The sequence below is a fragment of the Micropterus dolomieu genome, linkage group LG02, assembly GCF_021292245.1.
Source record: "Micropterus dolomieu isolate WLL.071019.BEF.003 ecotype Adirondacks linkage group LG02, ASM2129224v1, whole genome shotgun sequence".
Taxonomy (NCBI): Eukaryota; Metazoa; Chordata; class Actinopteri; order Centrarchiformes; family Centrarchidae; genus Micropterus; species Micropterus dolomieu.
The window spans coordinates 28,189,714-28,210,998 of NC_060151.1; the positions used below are offsets into that span (position 1 = coordinate 28,189,714).

A 21,285-nucleotide genomic window follows, 5' to 3' on the forward strand; every position below is an offset into this window, starting at 1 on the left:
CATTCAAAAATGTGGGGGAGATTCACAAAGAGTGGACTGCAGCTGGAGTCAGTGCTTCAAGAACCACCACGCACAGACGTATGCAAGACATGGGTTTCAGCAGTCGCATTCCTTGTGTCAAGCCACTCTTGAACAAGACACAGTGTCAGAAGCGTCTCGCCTGGGCTAAAAACAAAAAGGACTGGACTGCTGCTGAGTGGTCCAAAGTTATGTTCTCTGATGAAAGTAAATTTTGCATTTCCTTTGGAAATCAAGGTCCCAGAGTCTGGAGGAAGAGAGGAGAGGCACCAAATCCACGTTGCTTGAAGTCCAGTGTAAAGTTTCCACAGTCAGTGATGGTTTGGGGTGCCATGTCATCTGCTGGTGTTGGTCCACTGTGTTTTCTGAGGTCCAAGGTCAACGCAGCCGTCTACCAGGAAGTTTTAGAGCACTTCATGCTTCCTGCTGCTGACCAACTTTATGGAGATGCAGATTTCATTTTCCAACGGGACTTGGCACCTGCACACAGTGCCAAAGCTACCAGTACCTGGTTTAAGGACCATGGTATCCCTGTTCTTAATTGGTCAGCAAACTCACCTGACTTTAACCCTATAGAAAATCTATGGGGTATTGTGAAGAGGAAGATGCGATACGCCAGACCCAACAATGCAGAAGAGCTGAAGGCCACTATCAGAGCAACCTGGGCTCTCATAACACCTGAGCAGTGCCACAGACTGATCGACTCCATGCCACGCCGCATTGCTGCAGTAATTCAGGCAAAAGGAGCCCCAACTAAGTATTGAGTGCTGTACATGCTCATACTTTTCATGTTCATACTTTTCAGTTGGCCAACATTTCGAAAAATCCTTTTTTTGTATTGGTCTTAAGTAATATTCTAATTTAATAAAAGTCTGTGTGTAATGAATGAATATAACATCCAAGTTTCACTTTTTGAATGAAATAAATCAACTTTTTGATGATATTCTAATTATATGACCAGCACCTATATATACTAATCTCATAGTATATGAAACCTATGACTTGCTTTCTTATATTTATGACTTTGTCTCATAATTATATATGTATGTAATTAAGTATGACTTATTATCTCCTTATTATGCCTTAGAGTTCTAATAATTATGGCTCAAAGTAAAAGTTTATTAGAAAAAAGTTATGACTCATAATTCACTGTTTTACACTGCTGTTCATACAAAACAAACAATTTGAAGATGTCACTTTAGGAAATAGTGATTTCAATGTTCTTGGACAGAACTTACATAAATACAGTATATCCAAGTATACAGTGCTTTTTTAAGATTAGGTCACTGATCCTTCTCTTTGGGTTTTTTCTTCTCTGCAGGCACATGTTGAATGTAACCTGGGAACACAATGACTTCTCCTTCAACAGTAACGGTTACCTGGTGAATCCAGCCATGATAATTATCACTTTGGACAGAGAGAGACAGTGGGACAAGGTGAGCTTTTCATAAGATGGTGACAGATATTTCCCTTTACACAGGATTATGTGTGTACACACTGAACGTATTTTTGTGTGATGATTACTGAATGCACAAAATCATGACTGAACTCATAGAATAAGAAACCAGAAGAGCTGTTCTGCAGTTTCATTTTCTCTTTCACTGACTTTCTCTGCATACTAAAAGCAGAGTGATTTCATACATCACCGATCTCTTTGTAAAGACTAGTTAGAGGAGTCAGAGCTCTATTGATACCAATGAACCACTTAATTAAGGATCATCTCCTAATCACACACACACAGTCCTACGTTTTACACACCCCTCTCTCACTAATGGCAACCCTCCATCTCTTTAAAAGATATTAACAGAAAACCCACACAGGCACTTTTGTTAGGTAACTTTGCTGCAGCTCACTGACGTTGGTTGAAGAATCAAACATTAATTTAACCACAGGGGGGGAATGTGATGTGGACACCAGACTGGAGGGAGTTCACTTCCTCCACTGGTTGAATAGAAGGTGTTTAGTTAAACATTACGCTCACAGTAAACAACCGCAGGCGTCTCAAAGCTAATTATGTTATATTGATGTTTTTGGCTGTTCCGTCCTATTAATTTCCAATATGTTATCAAGGCTCTGAGCTAGTAGGGAGTTGTGATGGTAAAATGCAAACTATTTGGGTATGAAAGCAGGCAGAAGATATTTGTGTATGAATTTATCGGACTAGAACCCAGGGCCTCTGCAGCAAGGACTCAGCCTTTGAGTGGGGCATGTGCACTAGTGGTGAGCAAACCTGCACCCACTAAAGATTATTTTAATTTATTATTTGATTATCCACTATAATATCACAATCAATCACAAATTCCCAGAGCCCTAAGACTAACTTTCAAATTGCTTGTTTTGTCTGACCAACAGTCCAAATTGTTTAGTATACAATGTAGGGCTGACCCTGAATAGTCAAAGATTCGATGATTCGATGGGCGGAGCCTGATTCGACTGTCAATCTCACAATCGAAGCTTCGCAGCGAAACGAGGATCATGCCATTTTGGCTATATAGGGGTGCTCAATGTCTGATTGACTACCAGTTTTCTCCCAATAAGTTAATATACAGACTGTTACAATATACATTTCAACATTTAATGCTGTAAATAAACATGTAAAAAGAATAAAAACTTTCATTAAATGTTTTTGAAGTTTGTGAATAAATTAAAAATTGTAACCCTAACCCTGGCTCGTCAGTGCGCATGTGTAGGCGTAGCATGTGTGTGTGTGTGTGCAGTGACAATGGAGGAACACTTGCAGAAGAGACGTAGTCCCGGCTTCACTAGTTTTGTGCCGAGTTGTCCGCACCTCGCGGGACTTTCTGATAATATATCACCGTTGATGAACCACATAAAGAATATTATATCGTTTTTAAATAGCCGGCTACTTGAAATAGACCCGCAAGGAACCGCGACATGCATGCAGCTGTTGGCAGCGGTAATGCACGTAAAACTGCACAAGACCAGTGAATGACAAATAGAGAGAGAGCGCCTCAGTTTAGCTGGATGAAAAGAGACTGCAGCTCTGCAGTTTCTCAAGATTAAACACAACAATCTCTAGGGTTTACACAGAGGTCCGAAAAAGAGAAAATATCCAGTGAGTGGCAGTTCTGTGGACAAAAATGTCTTGTTGACGGGGGTGGTAATTAACACCCACCAAGCGACAAATGCGGGTAGATTTTCCATGTGGCGACTAAATGATGGAAAGCTACCCGCCACATTGGCACGTAAATGTATTTGGTACAATATTGCCATATAATAGCTTTTTGATGGTACCAAACAGCAGATCAGCGTTGTTTTTTGTTGTGCGTCGCACTTTTTTTATTTTGTTTTTATTTTCTATTTCACCATTTTCAAAATTATATTTTAATGAGTTTCTTTTTCAATGTTACTGTGTTGCTTTTACGTTTAATATAAAGCACTTTGAATTGCCTTGTTGTTGAAATGTGCTATACAAATAAACTTGCCTTGCCCTTAAATTGGTCCCCGCTGTACCCAGGGATCTAAAATCATGTTAACACACGGATAAGGGGCGTTCATTGGTTGTTGTTTATGTTCATTTCAGGTGATTGGCGTAGATATGTAAGGCAGTGGGCGAAGACCACACCGGGGCCCAGGCTACAATTCACCAAACTTGGACAATGAAAGATGGGAAAAAACTAAGGCTGGGCACGTGTTATTATCGCATTAAGGCATTATTTAATTAACGCGCAAATTTTATTTAGCGCACGTTAACGCAGCCTTTTGAAATTAATATTATTTTGAAAGTCCGTTGCTCACTGACTACACATACAGTCAAACCATGGGTCACAGGAGGGGTGGGATGTTGATTAGCCTGTCACCCACCCAAACAAGCAGCGGAGGGAGGCTTCGACAGGATGGGAGAATAAGACGGGGCTCTGCGAGTAAACGGCAGGCACTCGATTGAGAGTAACCATGACAACGGCTTCTATGCACTACACAGCTGTAGCCTATTAAACTTAAACTAAAATTATAGGCAACATAACTTTACCTGATAGGCCTGCATCTAGTTTTGAGGGGATGCTCTGCCATGTGAACTCCCTCCTGTTGATGTCCTATTTAGTTAAACAGTAATAGATTCTGGAAACTCACAAACAGCGAGGATCAGTCTCTCTTCCAATGATTTGTGCTGCGCGTTGCGTCCAAACAGTTCAAGACAATTCAACTTCGGCAGCGGGCAGGTGTGTGTGTGTGAGAAGAGCACCACCACGACAGTTTAACGGGAACGCACCCGCTTGTCGCTACACCTTGTGCTCGACCACTTTGGTTTTATATTTGTAAAGGGAATACTGCTGCTACAAAGCACCTTATTTGTTTAAAGTCTTTGCAAACCGCATGTTATTGCACTTTCCTGTATATAGCAGTACATTTAAATTAAAAGTGCGCAATACACTATTATTCATTCTTATGAATTATTCATTCATTATTATGAATTATTCAATCATCATTATTCCATTTTGCGTGTAGCAAAATCATGCGATTAATCGCTATAAAAAATTTAAAACATTCCCCAGCACTAGATAAAACGTTGCCTGGTCTGATGAGTCTCGATTTCAGCTGCAACATAGAGATGGTAGCTTAAACAACTTGAAAGCATAGATCCATCCTGCTTTGTATCAACGGTTCAAGCTGGTGCTCTGGTGTAATGGTGCGAGGGATAGTTTCTTGGCGCCAACTGACAATTGTTTAAACAATTGTTTAAACGCGACAGCCTACCTGAGTATTGACATGGTTTACTTATTCAGACAAAGCAGTTCAGTTAAGGTTGGCATAAGGTTTGGTCATGGTCAATCAGAAACATTTTCACATAAAAGTTTCAGTTTCAGAGTTCAGACTTCAACCCAGAGTTGAAGGTAAATACGTCCTCTAATTCACCCACTGACTCAGGGATTCATTTCCACCATGCTTGACCTTTATATAACCTTGTTGTAGGAGGAAAAGTATTTCTGTCACTGCTTCAGAGCACAACATTGTGCTCATTGCAGAACAATTTCATGTGAGGCGACTTCTTCTGTGCTTAACTTTCTGTTGCCTCTGGCATCTTTTCTGAGAGCTGAAAATCAATTCCACCTTTTGATTGCCTTTTCGCAAGCCTTCGTATTGTACATGTTGCAGCGCAGCCACGTTCATATATCACCTATGTGCACCCAGCCTCAGCCTGACACTGTATATACTGATACTCCTCACCTTTTGTATATTTTAAACTTAAAGCGTTTCGATGCTCTTATCAAATGCACTTGCTGTAATTTGCTGCTTCTGGAGAGTTATTGTTCAGCTGGTTCTCCGACTTCCTCCCGGATCTGAAAGTCAAGGTAACTTGGGAAGATGGAAGGAGAGCATGACAATAGAAAGTGGCGACAGAGAGAAGAAGCCCCGCAGGAGGATGGGAAGTGTACCCGTCATTGCTGTTATCTGGCAGGGTGATATATGATACTGGAAAGCTGCCGTTCTCTGGCTGTATATCTGTGACGCGCATAAACCCTGAAATTACAGTCTCGCCAGACAGTTTGTAAACAAAAAAAATCTAATTGAAGTATTTTCCCAATGGAGTTTTGCAACAAATGCTACTAGAGTGACATGCTTCCTGTCATGACACCACTTGTTAATATGCTGAGTAAAGCAAAATGTTGGGGGGTGGAGGGTGGGAGCGTTAGTGTTTTCCAAGATGAATGAACAATGAACATCTTCACAGCCTGAGAAGCCACAGGGACGTGATATTTTCATCACAGTATATTTTCTTGAAATTTGAAATTCTGATTGACTTGATTAAATGCCCATGGGTGGAGATTTCTGGTAAACAGCAGGGCTGATCAATGTGACTGGCAGGAAGAGGAATAACTGGAAAGTCCAGAGAGAATTGTGATATTTGCAGTTTTTTCATTTCATTGTGACAAGCTTACTGACTGGTGTGATCAGACAGGATTGTCTCCCTTCCTGCATAAACAGCAGAGATTATGTGGGAGGAAAAACATTTTGTCCAGACTGACACTTTTTTTTAGCTCTGCAGGAAGTTAGGGCATTAAAAGCAGCACAGTTGCGTGTTAGACAGCTCACATTTGCACCAAATACTTCGCTATTAGAAGTGAATTGAACATGTAATTGATCTACAGAAAATTAGATAACTGTTACATAACTGTCACATTGCTGAAACACGTGTTACCTATGGGGGAAATGCAGTCATTGTAAAAGGAAGCCTGGATTTTGGATTAAAGACCTTAGACGTTCCACCCAGCCAGATCAACCAGACCAGGCACCACAGCAGGTGCAGTGATGGAAAGGAAAGAGACCCGGGATAGGAGCCATGTTGGCCCAGCTTGGACTTAACACTGCTCCTAAAAGTCCAGTCTGGACAAAATGGCCAAGCAATAGAAATCAGCGACTGTTGTCCCCACATCTTTACAGACACCCGCTTATCAACATCCTGGATCAAGCGTTGATGACACTTAATGCTCAAACACAGTCAAAATGAACGTTGTTTCCCAAATGGTTAGGCTTAATATATGTTCTTTTTTGTCTCGTCTAGTGGAGTTACATGTTTGTGTCTTGTCTTGTAAACTGATTATTGTAATCTTGTATTGAGCACCATGGGCCTTGAGAAGTGGCATTTCATTTGTGTACACGATATGTGGATGAATGACAAACAAACTTGAACTAGCAGCCAAAAAACGTCCTGCTCAGCTTCCAGACCGCAGTCTGTAGAGGAGATGTTAGCTAGTGCTAACTGCCTTCACTTTTCCAAGTTCTGCCTTTTTCGTTCCGTCAGCATTACGTTATCAATTAACCTCTAGATAATCGATTATTGACATTTGTGAATCGATTCATAATCATCCAAGTCGGCATCGCGATTCATCTAAAAATCTATTATTTTCCACACCCCTATTGTGGAATAAAAATATTAAACTTGTTTGTTCTCAAATTACATAAATTAAACAACAAGAAAACAGTAATGTACCAGGAGGAACACACTCAATTGTGAGTGAAATCAATTTCTTCACCGACTCCATCATCAAGAAGGCCCAGCAGAGGTTGTACATCCTGCACCAGCTCAGGAAGCTCAACCTGCCTAAGGAGCTGCTGATCCACTTCTACACAGCCATCATCCGGTCTGTCCTCTGCACGTCCATCACTGTCAGGTTTGGATCTGCCACCAAAAAGGGCAGGAACAGACTACAACGGACAGTAAGGACTGATTCACTCTGATGAACAGATGATTTCTGACTCACAGTGTCAGAAACAGTTCCAGTGCAACAACCCAGTAACTGTCTCTAATCAGCCACCTGTTTACTGGTTACCACTTATTTGTTCATCATTCTCTATTTCAGTGCTGTTCATACTGTTCATATTGACATATTGTATATCATATATACTGTATACCAAATCCACCTCAAGTCCATAATACCAGCACACAATACTTATTTATTCCAGCATCCTTTACACTATGCTCCATTGCACTGTGTACATGTATTCATGTGTATGTGTACCTGTATATCTAATCCACCTCCGACATGTACATTATAAAAATGGTAATAATAATTTACTCCAGTATTCTTTGCACTCTGCTTATTGCATTATTGTCTCAATCTGTCTATATTGTATGTGTGTGTTCTCTATACCGTAGCCTGTGTCTGATTTTATTATTGTATTATTGTATGAGTAAGCACATCGTGAGCAATGTACAATCCAGAGTCAAATTCCTCGTATGTGTACACATAACTGGCAAGAAAGCTGATTTAGATTCTGTTTCCCGTCTGCACCTGGCCTCATCAACAAGGCCCGGGACCTCCATTGCCACTGACTCTTATGCATTTATATAGGTTTATGTTTGTTTTTGCGCACATAGTCGCCAAAACAAATTTCTTGTATGTGTAAAAACAACTTGCCAATAAATCTCTCCATCATGAAGTGAAAACACTTTTTTATTGCATCAAATAACTAATTAAATGACAACACTTAAAAATACATCAACTCGATAAGATCTAATTAAAAAGGGAAAACAGACTCAAACACCACTGCTTTTTAGAGAACATTTGGCAGACAAAAAAAAGTCTGAAACACAAATACACACACACCCACACCACCTCCTTATATAACTTTGTTTTGCTTTACTGCCACAGTAAAATGAACAATACATTTTTTAAATGTAATTCATAGTTGATGATTTAATTATTTTATGTTAATTACTGCCTTGTAAATGAGAATCCCTAAATAATTTTTTGTGGATACTTAATCTCAGTAATATCATTTCAGCCTTTACTAGTTACTGTGTCTGGCCTCTGCAAAGCATGTGATAAAACATTTAAATCATTGCAGTAAAGTGATACATTAGTCATACACCATCAGAACTGTGGAGTGTTTTGTTGATCAATCACCTTTGTCAGATCATCCTGTAAACATGCTGCTATGTGGCCAAATGGTTCGGATCATTGTAACAGAAAGGGTACAGGTTGACCCTCAGATCATGTTCGTGAGCAAAATGTTAAAAACCAAATGCAGCTGCCTCTCATTACCGTGTTAGATTTTTACATTTTAAACATTCCCCTATTTGTATTTAATTTGCTGAATTGTGGCAGCCAAAGCAGCATTTAATGGCCCCATCTGAGCATCTGTATATCTCAGCATAAAGTTTACAATCAATGTAATGTGTCTGTGTTTTTGGGTAATTGGGGTCCAATTGGTCCTATGCGACCTTCAGTCCTTCATTTCCCAGTGTGAATTAAACAGTCAGAGAGGCAAATTTGTGCAACATGGTACTAAACAGGTCACGGCTTCATCAAATAAGTGAGCTTGAAATGTTTAATTTCAGATCTTGATTATGTATTCAGCTTGCTTCAACGCTCATTTTCCCGCAACATCTAATTAAAATGAGCTAACTGATAATATGGCAGGGGGTGGGATTGCTTTCGTTGCATTAGATGTATAATTGCACTCTCTTCATCCCCAGTGACCAAAAAAATCAATTACCTCTAAACTGTCTACGAACTAAAAGTCTCCTCGCTACAGAAGGCTCTGTGCTAACCTTTTTTTATTAATAAACTATTACATACATATTTATACTGTGCGTTTGCATATGTGTAAGTGCACGCGTGTGTGTTATTAAAGTGAAGTGAAAACAGCTTTTAAAATATGGACACAGCTTTTCAAAACACTGATCACTCATCACAGTGATGACAGAAAACATTCATCACATAAAACTCTGCTGTGATTGGTGCATTGCCGCTTGTCGAATAACAGGTTTTTGAATCAGGGACTGCACCAGCACCATATATGATGAGGCTTGTTTTTCCAATATATCTCACCTTTATTTGTTTCTAGTGACTAAAGGGGCTTTTACACCTACCTCGTTTGGTCCGGACTTTCGGACTTTTCAGTTTGATCCGAACAAAAATTATAGGTGTGAAACTTCCACCGGACCACAGTCCGGACCAAACAGATGAAAATTCGTCCGACGAAAAGTGGTAGTCTCTGTCCAGATCAAATTGAACCACGGTTCGGTTCGCTGTTTTTAGTGTGAAAGAATTTTTTTGGATGGTTCGGACCATTAACAAAAAGCTCAGCAGTTCCTGTGTAAACCAGAAATAAACAAATGCACGAAGCAATGCGTTGAAATAAGGACACAATGATAAATCTTCTGTGACAGCTCATATTTTGAAACTAAAGGCCACTATGGAAGCAAACTGCCACTCACATCTTTGGTCTCTCCTCAAACGGAGGTGCAGAAGGCTTGCTTGATGTCTTCTCCTCCTTTCCTGCCGGTTACGAAATAATGTTCACACAATGAGGACGTTTATTTGGTTAATTTGTTAATTTAAACTTGCCTTGCGTGCAGTTGGTGCTGCAGCTAGTAATGGCATAATATTAATATAGTAGCAACGATATGCATCTGTTCATCCCTCATTCATTTATTCTTGTCAAAGCTCCCCGCGGAACTGTTTACTAACCAATCACTGTCAAGTACTGTATTGGCAGATGCAGTCCGCATAGATGAAGATGACACAGGACTGTCATGTAAAGTTCTTTAGTGCGCTCGCAGAATTGCAATGTGAAACCAAACCAAAACTAACCGAATGTATTAAAATGTATCAAAACATGAAGTTTGGTTCGGACCTTGGTGCGACTGTCAGAAAGCCCCCCACCAGTTTCTAGCCTCATCTGTTGTTTATTTGTGTGGCCCTTTCAAAAGAATCACTGCTGTAAGCAACATACAATATCATGACCATCCAGATTTTGGTACTGAGATTTTTCACTGACTCATGTTGATTCACCACTACTCTCTCGGCTCCTTCAGGTGGGGACCTTTGAGATGGGGATCCTGCAAATGAGATACCCCGTGTGGCCGCGGTACGGCTCCTACCTGGAACCGGTGTCGGATTACAGGCATCTCACGGTGGCCACCCTGGAGGAGAGACCCTTTGTCATCGTGGAGGCAGTGGACCCTGTGACTGGTACATGTGTCAGCAACACTGTACCCTGCCGACGACAGTCCAACAAGACGGAGGAGTAAGTGATCCTGCCACTTGTCCAATTCCAAAATAACCAAGAAGAGCATGTATGCACTCAAAATTTCAGGTTCACCTAAACTTGGGGTTGGTTGATAGCATTTTATCAAATCTGCTAAGTGAATTATTCTGTATCCCCATTAAATGTGATTAGGTTAAGCTGGCAACTTAATTATTTTGCACACCTTCTTTTTCAAAAGCTACTTGCTGTGAATACAGTGGATCCATTAACCAGCTAACAGTCAAGTTTCATTTAGGCCTCTTGGCAAGTTACCTACGGCATTAATGTTAATTAGCTAGAGCTAATTTGTCATTTGAACGGGCAAAATCACCAGAAAAAATTGGAAGCCGTTTTTTTTGTGTGGTGCTAATAAAAAGAGAAAGAAAAGAAAGATTTAATAAAACATCACTTACCCTTCGATCTTATATAGATACATAGTTTTTTTTACTGTCCCTGGACGGAAAGCAAATCCAGGAAATGTATCAACCTAGAGCCAGATTCGGGTTCAGCTATCGAAAACCAAACCATACACCCTGATATTTCTGTCATCTCAAGTCATCTAAAATATTTAATTTTGATGTCAAAGACAAAAACATTACCTCTTGGGCTTCAATCTCTCACTCAATACACAGTATGTTCAGGATGCTGTCAAACATGGTTTAAGAGGTTATAGAGATATAAAGTATATAGGATATAAAGCATTGTGGATATTTCTCTAGTTTGTCCACTTGTACTTCTCAGTATGATCAAATCATTTGCGGTTAACAAACTGTGTGTAGACTATTTTAAGTCAAAGAAACCATTTTATGCAAACCTACTTTATAGCATTGTACAGTCCCACGTGCACTCTCACATGTTAACAGCTTAATTGATTTTGTATCTAACTTGAGAGTGCCATTAGGTATAAGATTAAGAGGCTGTTCCCCTGCCATTAGCCCAGGCATGGCTTCTTATCACTCACTGAGGTGAGATACTCATTAGGCTGCCTGGCCAGAGTGCAATATCCCAGGGATCACCCTGTGACCTAATCAGGGAAATATATGTGCTGCATGGTGAGGTATCAATTAGATGTGACGATTAGGCCATGTCGTCAATCTTCAACACCTAGAGACTGATATTGGTGTTCATTAGTGGGGGAGAGAAGCACTGGCCATTACCCATTACTGACAATAGCGTTAAGGAGATGAGGGGAATGGAAGCTGAAGATCACGTCCCTTCAGTGCTTTATTGCTCATGCCGACTAAATTATCCTGCCACTATAAAAAGTGCACAATTCCCCTTGTCGGACAGTGGCCCATTTTCATGGAGCTACAAAAAAAAGCCAATAAGAAATTCAATGAAGCGATCAGCACTTTGGTCAGCTGAAGGAGAAACATTGACCAATGAATGCCGCAATGAAGGGTGAAAATGTAGATGCCTCCCTGTGCTTCAATCAGTCAAACCGAAGATAGATCTTGACGGGACAGTGAGACTAGGGCTGCATCTAGCTACGGCTGCAAAACTATGGCCAAAAAGATAATAACGATTATTTTGATCTATTTTGAGATCATGATTATTTATTTTAAGTATTCATTGATTTAAAGACAATATTTTATTGCACTTTCAAATTTAAATAAACAGGCAACTGCTTTCACATCCATGTTGTGATGCATTTCTGTTAATGCATCAAAATAAGACTGGTACTTAATCTGCATTATCTCCTTGAAGCAAAATATAAATAACCTTTTTACCTGGAATGTCCATGGAGTATGGCTACTGCTGAGCCACGGTTTTGTCCTGTCCTGTGCACAGCGTTAACTTTCACTGGAAGTGTCTCAGACGCATTTCAGCAGCTGAGCACAGTGTTGGCTTGTTGTTACTTTGTGCTTCTACCTATGGCTTCTACTCTGCTTACCAGCAAGGGCTCTCTGCGACCCGAGTTTGTTCAGCTGTCTGCAGGCTTCATAGGGAGCATTTCAGAATAATTTTGCTGACATGTTAAGATTTTGTTGATTTGATAATCAGTGCTTGCTTTTTGCGCATCTTCTAAGATTAAGTAGACATTTTAAAAACTAATGTTTTAAAAGTGTAATATCTAACAGTTTCAAAAATGTAACTTGATAATATATCAGCTGATATTTGTTTTACATAACTACACAACATTAACAAACATTTTTGATAAATATTTATTTTATTTATTTATTAAAGAAATTGCTAAAGACGGGCATTTTACAGCTGAAAAATTAAATCAGCTGTCTTTGGTGGACAAACTATGTAACAATACTGTACAAATTATGTCAGCATTTGGTATTTCTGAACTGCAATTTCTTGTTACGAATCAGTCGATATGGATACGGATATATCCGTGATATCAGGGAGCAAATTAATCTGTTGGCCTGAGTGTTCACTAATCTTAAATGCAGGGTCACCTTTCTTTATCTGAATCTCATCCACGCCCCATAGTTCCCCCCACAGTACCTCAACATGGCCACAACTGAGACCCACATCAGCGCCTTTTAAATGGGGAGTAATTGGTCATGCAGGTTCTCCATTTGAATCCCTCAACCACCTTCAATCCAATACATTTGGCCTGCCCGGCACACCATCTGCGTAGTTCCCTCATTCGCCCTCAGAGAGGCCTGACAACCAGCCACTACTGCCCAAGACCTGGCTAAAGCAGCCCAAAACAGTTAACACAAGCCCTCCCCTGTGAGTCACGCATGTTCTCCAGAACAATCTCAAGCTCTCTTCCTCACTGCTTCTATACTGCAGGCAGATTCTTCTCCCTTTGTGCACAGTGGCAGAGATTAATTCAGGGGCAATGCCCTGGTGCAGGCTGGTATTGACCTGGGAAGATAATGTCATACATTAGCTGTGTTCAAGGAGAGTTAGATCATAAGTTGATTTAATTAAAGCTGAGTCTGAGTGCAGCGGTAGATGAGCTCCCTGGAGCTTCAGAGCAACAGGACACAGTACACACACCACATAGCTACAAGACAAGCAACTTCACACATTGGTGGCTTCACAAGCTAATGTTTGAAAACTGTTGTAGCTTTCATTGGTGTCATGTGATAAGTAATGTGATGTATACTGAAAATACAGTAGTTCAGAGGGTGTAGTATTCTCATGTTTACTAACCCACTGGTTAGTCACACTGGACAGATAGTCACTACATTTAAGTACAGCTGTTCCCAAAGCTTTTAGCTGGCTACTTAATCTGATTACCCAACAGCGCTACCAGTGTGTGTGAAGTGACTATTAAGATTTCTCATTGCAAAGTGAAAGCCCCACAAGTATCTTACTAAATAGCTTGAACATTCACTTTGTGGTTTTTAGAAAATTAAATCCAGTATGAGACCTTCTATGGAGTGTTTATCTCATTGGGATATTTAAGTCTAGTTCAGCTTAGGTTCAGTATTCACACCATGCAATATGCGCCCACCTAATCTGATAAAAGACAACTTCACCTTACTTGTCTGCCAAAGATGGTGCGGAGGCCCTTAGGGCCAGGGGCCCCCCTTATTTCATAATCCAACAATGCATATAGGGTTGGGCGAGCTTCTCTATTTTCATGTCGTCTAATCGTGGCTACTTGAGATCATCCAATTGGCGATCTGATCGCCAGGTGGCGGTGTTACGTTACACATGCCAGTGAAATGCCAGCAAGGAAGAAATAGGCTTATTAGCTTTAAGAGAAACCACCGAAAATATCCATGAATATCCATGAATGCGTGTTTCCAACAGAATGAATTACTAGGAACGTAAATCGCTTCCCGTGTAAAAAGGTCATCGCCACGCATGCGGGGGTGTGCAATAGATATCGACTAGCACATATGTACAGCGTCCTAACCTCGACAGCCCAGCTGTATTCTAAAGTTAACATAGCTATCTTTATTAGCTAGGCTTCAAACATGCTTGCTTATAACTTATTTGAAGGTGGGTCTCCGACATTGACAGCCTTGTGTTAAGAAAATAGACTAACTTCTACTTCTAACTAGTTTTTTTATATAGACAGCTCTGCTTCAATGTGTTTGTGAGAGATAGAGAGTGCGCAAGTGGAAGTGCTGAGTGAATCTATGCGCTGCATGCAGTTCCACAATGAATTATGGTTTTACTCATGTTAAAAAGTATATAGTATGTGGTGTTGATATTGTGTTGTGTCGCCACAAAAACATCACTGAGTGGGAAACACTGCAGTGTGGTTTAGAGACAGTTTTTAAGTCATCTTAGCTCTGATAGTGAGTTAGTTAAAATCGCCTTCATATCAGCACATGAAAAACCAATCGCTGATCATCCCTTCAATCGGAACAAGCCTAAACGCATGTCAACGTACATTATCTGAGCTGTTTCTCTACAGAGAGATGCTACATTTTCAATTTCACTAACTATTTCTGCATCGGTTGACAAACCACTACCAACTGTCACTCTCACATCACATGAGAATGTGGTAAACAGATCAGGTGCAAGATCACGAGAGAATTGCGCTGTTGCGAGATCACGCGAGAAACCAGTCCTGATTTACTACACAGCCTGCTCCGAATATATAGCAGAGACACAATTCCCGCAGTGGAAATCGTATTGCCAAATCTGTACCAGCTGGCCCCTTTCTATCGGCGCATGGTACATACAGTTCCCTACTGAAGTATTGGAACGGTCATGTAAATTCCTTTGTTTTTGTTGTTCACTGAAGACATTTGGGTTTAAGATCAAAAGATGAGTGTGAGACAAGAGTTCAGAATTTCAGAACTGTTGGAACATGTGACTGACAGATGCTTCTTGTTGCCCAGGTGTTTAAATAGCTCTGCATGACTAGTCTAAGTTTTCATCCTTGGTTCAAACCTTTAAAGACTGCATTTCCTGTTAAAGAGGATAAACCAACATGAAGTCCAGAGAGCTGTCTGTGGGAGAAAAGCAAGCCATTGTCAAGCTGAGAAAAGAAGGAAAATCGACCAGAGCCATTGGACAAACATTGGGCATAGCAAGCACAACAATTTGGAATGTCCTGAAAAAGAAAGAAACTACTGGTGTACTGAGCAACAGACATCCAACAGGTCGGCCAAGGAAAACAACAGTAGTTGATGACAGAAATATGGTGAGAGCTGTGAAGAAAACCCCCAAAACATCATTAAGTGTAAGCGTAATCACCAGCGACCTCCACAGTGCAGGGTGAAGGTATCACAATCCACTGTTGGAAGAAGACTCAGAGCAGAAATATAGAGGCCACACCACAAGATGCAAACCACTCATCAGCAGGAAGAGTCAGAAGGACAGATTGAAATTTGCAAAGAAGTACAGAGATGAGCCGCAAAAGTTCTGCAACACAATCTGATGGACTGATGAGACCAAGATTAATCTCTAGCAAAGTGATGGAAAGGCCAAAGTGTGGAGAAAGAAAGGAACTGCTTATGATCCGAAGCTCATCTGTGAAGCCTGGTGGAGGTGATGTCATGGCTTGGCTGCTCCTGGATCAGGCTCATTAATATTTATTGATGATGTAACTGATGATGGTCGCAGCAGAATGAATTCAGAAGTGGACAGAAATATTTTATCTGCCAATTTACGGAGAAATGCATTGAAACTAATCGGGAGGAAGTTTATCATGCAACAGGACAATGAGCCAAAGCACACTGCCAACAAAACAGGACTTCCATCCATCCATCTTCAACCGCTTATCCTGCATACAGGGTCGCGGGGGTCTGGAGCCAATCCCAGCTGACATCGGGCGGTACACCCTGGACAGGTTGCCTGAACAGTTTGCATTTCAGATTCTCCAAATTCGGCAAATCTGCAGCATCACAGCTGGGGGAATAGAGTGAAACTTCTACAATGCAGCCTCTAATTTGATTTAGGCTAATCCTTTTACATAAAAAAAAACACCTGGTGCAGATTCACAACTTTAAGAGGTGAATATTTCAAGAGCTTTTCATTGAGTCTCGTTAAAATTTCTTGAGAAGAGATACAGACATCCTCAGCCACACAGATGGCCACTGACAGTGTAACACACACACACACACACACACACTGAAATAACCGTCTGCCACATACTGCTGCCTACCACTATCCATAGAGCAGCTTCAAAACATTATTGTAAGAATGTCCACACTTTGAATAAATTACCTTACACACACATTTGCAACAAATCCCAAAGACCCATTTTAATGCAACTGGCAGCCGACTTAAAGCCCAGCCTTGAACCTTAGCAGCTGGTGAGACGGGGGATGTTGGGACCACTGTGTTTACTCGCGGTCTGCTGTGGCAGCCTCATTTCCCCCTAAAGTGTTCATTTGTTTCTGGTTGTTGTGGCTTGGATCGGCCTCGTCTGTTTGTCTCATTGCCTTATAGTCCTTATGTGTGGGTGCAGAGTCCATTAGACTGAAAGTCTCGGGGAGGTTAAGGGTGAGGTGTCATTAGTGCTCTCTGCATTGCGCCCGATATTAAGGCGATTTTAACTAACTCACTATCAGAGCTAAGATGACATAAAAACAGTCTCTAGAATCTGCACCACACTTCAGTGTTTCCCCATTCATTGATTTATTTGTGGCGACACAACACGCCACAATATCAACACTGACTGCTACATACTATTTAAAATGAGTAAAATCATGAGTCATTGTGGAGCTGCTAAAACTAAAACTAATGCATAGAAGTTAAGTCTGAGAAGTTAGTCTATCTATTTTGTTAACACGCTGTCAATGTCGGATCTGGCTATGTTAACGTTAGAATACAACTGGGTTGTCGAGGTTGACACGCTGTACAAAGCTGCTATTGATTGCACCCTCCTTCTCCACGCTGCGTGTGCGTGGCGCCACAGTTGGACGGTTATTATGCGGGAACCACTGAACTATGCATTTACTAGAGCTGGCCCGAATGTCAGTTTTTGAGCTTCGACACTTCGATAGTAATTAGGAACGAATAATCGAAGCTTCGCACCCCACCCCCCACAGCAGCGCTCAGCGGTCCCGTTATGGTGATTGTTTAAACGTGTGTTGATAAGCATGCTGTAATTTCACGAGCTACAACTATGTATTTAACAGACAGAAGCAGAACAGCAGCAGAATAATACCCAATAAGTTCTGCTGAGTAAGGGGGGATCGGATGGGGGAGGGATAACAGCGGCATGGGTGCGCAAGTCTGTGTGCACGGGATGAGCGTATTTTCAGTAGCGGAACTAAATCTAAAAATCAAAATTCTCTTTTAACTTTAATTATAGCGACTAAATGCTCTTCTTCTACAATCAGCCTAATATAATTAGGCTGATTTAAATGTGTTCATTGTGTTTGTTTGTTTCCAGCCTACAATTGTAAAATTAACTGCCGCGCTGCTGCTATCATCACTCAGTTTAAAGTGCTCCCACACAGCTGGGGGCTTCATTTTGTTTTCCCTTTGATGTGAACTGGAGCATTACATTAACTGCTGTCGGCGGAGGTCAAGCGCGCGAAGAAAAAAAAAATGAATAATCGAATCTCATAATTGAAAATTGAATGTGTACCCAACGGTCAAATATTCAAATATTCGGGTCCAGCCCTAGCATTTACAGATTTTTCTGGTGGTTTCTCTTAAAGCTAATAAGGATGTTTCTTCCATGCTGGAATTTTATTGACTTGCTGCAAAGTAACACCGCTCCCTGGCGCGCAGATCACCAATTGGCGATGATGATCATGATCAGACGATATGAAAATAGAGACGATCACCCAACCCTATAAAAAGAGTGCAAGGCAAGACAACTGCTTATTTTATTAAGTGTGGTGTGACATAGTGGGAGACAGCCAATACCGGCATTTGAGATGACTATGATTGCTAATATGACACTGTGACCATCTCAAAAGACAAAACAATATCATGTAGTCCGGTCCCAGCATTAATCAATAAAATGACAGCAGACTGAGGAGCTTCAGCGACATTTGGGCGAGAGTTTTATGCACATTACATTGCAATGTTAACATGTAGAGGTGACAGGAATAAGCTAATACGATGTTCTGAATTCCTTCATCTTTAATTATTATTATTATTTATTTTTGTGAATATCTGATTAATTGTTTAGAAAATTGCAAAAAATGGTCATTACAATTTATTATAGACCAAGCAAGGAGACATTTCCAAATTGCTTGTTCAAAATAATACAAAACCAAAAAAAAGCAGAAAATCCTCAGTTTCAGAGGAGGTTTCAGTGAATGTTTTTTGCTTGATAAAAAGACTTAATCGATTATCAAAATTATTGCTTATTATTGTTATTGTTTTATGTTATTTTACTTTTGACTTTGAGTCTGAAAATAATGAATCCTTTAGCACTACTGTATACGTTCCCTGTTCACACTCCTCCACACTCACTTTCATAGAACACACACAAACACACACAAGGCCTGTTCTTGAACACCTTTTTCTCTGAATAGGAGAAGAGTACAGGATGTTTAACAAGGCACTAGACTCCCCTCCTCTTCCTGATTCACATCACTAGCATCATCCTGTTAGTATGAAATTGAAGCACACGCTAATCCTGCTGATAAGTAAGGGGAATTGATTTCAACCCTTAACGTCAGCTTCTTATACTTGGTATTCTGTGCCTGAAACTTTCCGTTTAGCTTCTGCTGCTCTGTCTGAAGATCAGAACTGCATGTGAGCAGGCACGCCGTTTCTTTTGGTGTCAGGGTCACTCACGCAGCTTGGCATGTGATAAGTATTACATAGGAGCATGTCCTCATTAAAACGCTTAAGCATACTGTGCTCCACACCGAATCCAAGTCTGGGTCAAACTGTTTGGTCTTTGGAAGAGTGGGAGATGTGAGAAAAACCAGCGAGGGCATGAAAGGACAGGTATAAGTGGGAGTCTAAAATGAAATATATGAAAAGGTGCGATGTGTAGGGAGCAATATGGCATAACCAATTTACAGCAGAAGATCAACTACAATAAGATAAGACAATTGCTGAAGAAACAGGCAGCCTGCAGGCCTCTACACTGTGTTTTATATACTGTACTACTAGTTTGTATTTGAAAATGTGGTGGACTACTGCAATACAAGAAGAGGGGGTCTCTTATTAGAGCAGTAATGGTCTAAAAGTCAAATGAATATTTATCCTCATCAGTAAAGTGACTTAGCTGAAGGGTGTCTGAGGTTTATAGGTAAGGTGGTCTTAATTTTAAGAATCAGTAGAAATAATAAGTAACAACTTGCTTGCAGTCTTATCTATTGAAAGAACTAACCAATAACCAACCTTCGTATCAGAATCAGTTTTATTGCCAGTTTTATTGCCACACATACAAGGAATTTGACTCAGGATTGTACATTGCTCACGATGTGCTTACTTATACAATAATACGATAACACAATAATAAAATAAAATACAGAATAGACAACACTAATATACACACTATGAACAAAACAATATAGACATATTGACAAACAGAGTGCAAAGGATGCAAGAGTAAACTATTCTCATTATGTACATGTTGAAGGTGGATATGATATACAGGTACACATACATGTACACCGTGTGATAGAGCACAGTGTAAAGGATGCTGGAAAAACTAAATAAGACCTATGACCTTATGACCTGAGGTAGGTGTATTGGTATACAGTATATACAATATGACATAGTATGAACAGCACTGAAATAGAGAATGGTGAATAAATAAATAAGTGGAAACCAGTAAACAGATGCTGATTAGAGACAGAGTTACTGGGTTATTGCACAGGAATTGTTCCTGACACTGTGAGTCAGAAATCAGCTGTTCATCAGAGTGATGGCTTGTGGGAAGAAACTGCTTCTGTGTCTGTTGGTTTTGGCGTACAGTGTTCTGTAGCGCCTACCAGAGGGGAGGAGCTGAATGGAGGGCAAGTTGGCACTGATTATTTTTTCTACAGTCCTGACTGTCCGTTGTAGTCTGCTCTTGTCCTTTTTGGTAGCAGATCCAAACCAGACAGTGATGGAGGTGCAGAGGACAGACTGGATGATGGCTGTGTAGAACTGGATCAGCAGCTCCTTAGGCAGGTTGAGCTTCCTGAGCTGACGCAGGAAGTACATCCTCTGCTGGGCCTTCTTGATGATGGTGTCTGTGTTGGGCTCCCACTTCAGGTCCTGGGATATAGTGGAACCCAGAAACCTGAAGGATTCCACAGCAGACCCAGGGCTGTTGAGTACAGATGGGTCCCCTGAGGTGCAGTCGTTGGTGTAGAGGGAGAAGAGCAGTGGGGAGAGCACACACCCCTGGGGGGCGCCGGTGCTGATAGTCCGGGTGCTGGATGTGATGTTTCCCAGCCTCACCTGCTGACTCCTGTCAGTCAGGAAGTCTGTGATCCACTGACAGGTGGAGGCTGGCACAGTGAGTTGGGTGAGTTTGGTGCTGAGGATTTCCGGGATGATGGTGTTGAACTCCGAGCTGAAGTCCACGAACAGGATCCTTGCATATGTCCCTGGAGAGTCGAGGTGTTGCAGGACGCAGACCCAAGTTGACTGCATCATCCACTGACCTGTTAGCACTGTAGGCAAACTGCAGGGGGTCCATCGAGGGGCCTGTAATGTCCTTCAGGTGGGCCAACACCGGTCTTTCAAAGGACTTCATGACTACAGATGTCAGGGCGACGGGCCTGTAGTCATTTAGTCCAGAGATGGAGGGGTTTTTTTGGGACCGGGATGACTGTGGAGCGTTTGAAGCAGGAGGGAACTTCACACAGCTCCAGTGATCTGTTGAAGATCTGAGTGAAGATGGGGGCCAGCTGGTCTGCACAGATTTTCAGGCATGATGGTGAGACACCGTCAGGTCCAGGAGCCTTCCTGATCTTCTGCCTTTGGAAG

The 21,285-nt window shown here is 41.1% G+C and overlaps 1 protein-coding gene across 1 annotated transcript in view; it reads left to right on the forward strand.

The window, feature by feature from the left end:
- The window catches only part of grin2ca (glutamate receptor, ionotropic, N-methyl D-aspartate 2Ca), a 61,324-nt gene that overhangs the window by 127 nt on the left and 39,912 nt on the right, over positions 1-21,285 (forward strand). Inside the window, exons 2-3 of the mRNA XM_046043466.1 lie at positions 1,296-1,454; positions 10,304-10,515. Of these exons, the coding sequence (XP_045899422.1) occupies positions 1,296-1,454; positions 10,304-10,515 (371 nt within the window). The remainder of the gene's footprint in view (positions 1-1,295; positions 1,455-10,303; positions 10,516-21,285) is intronic.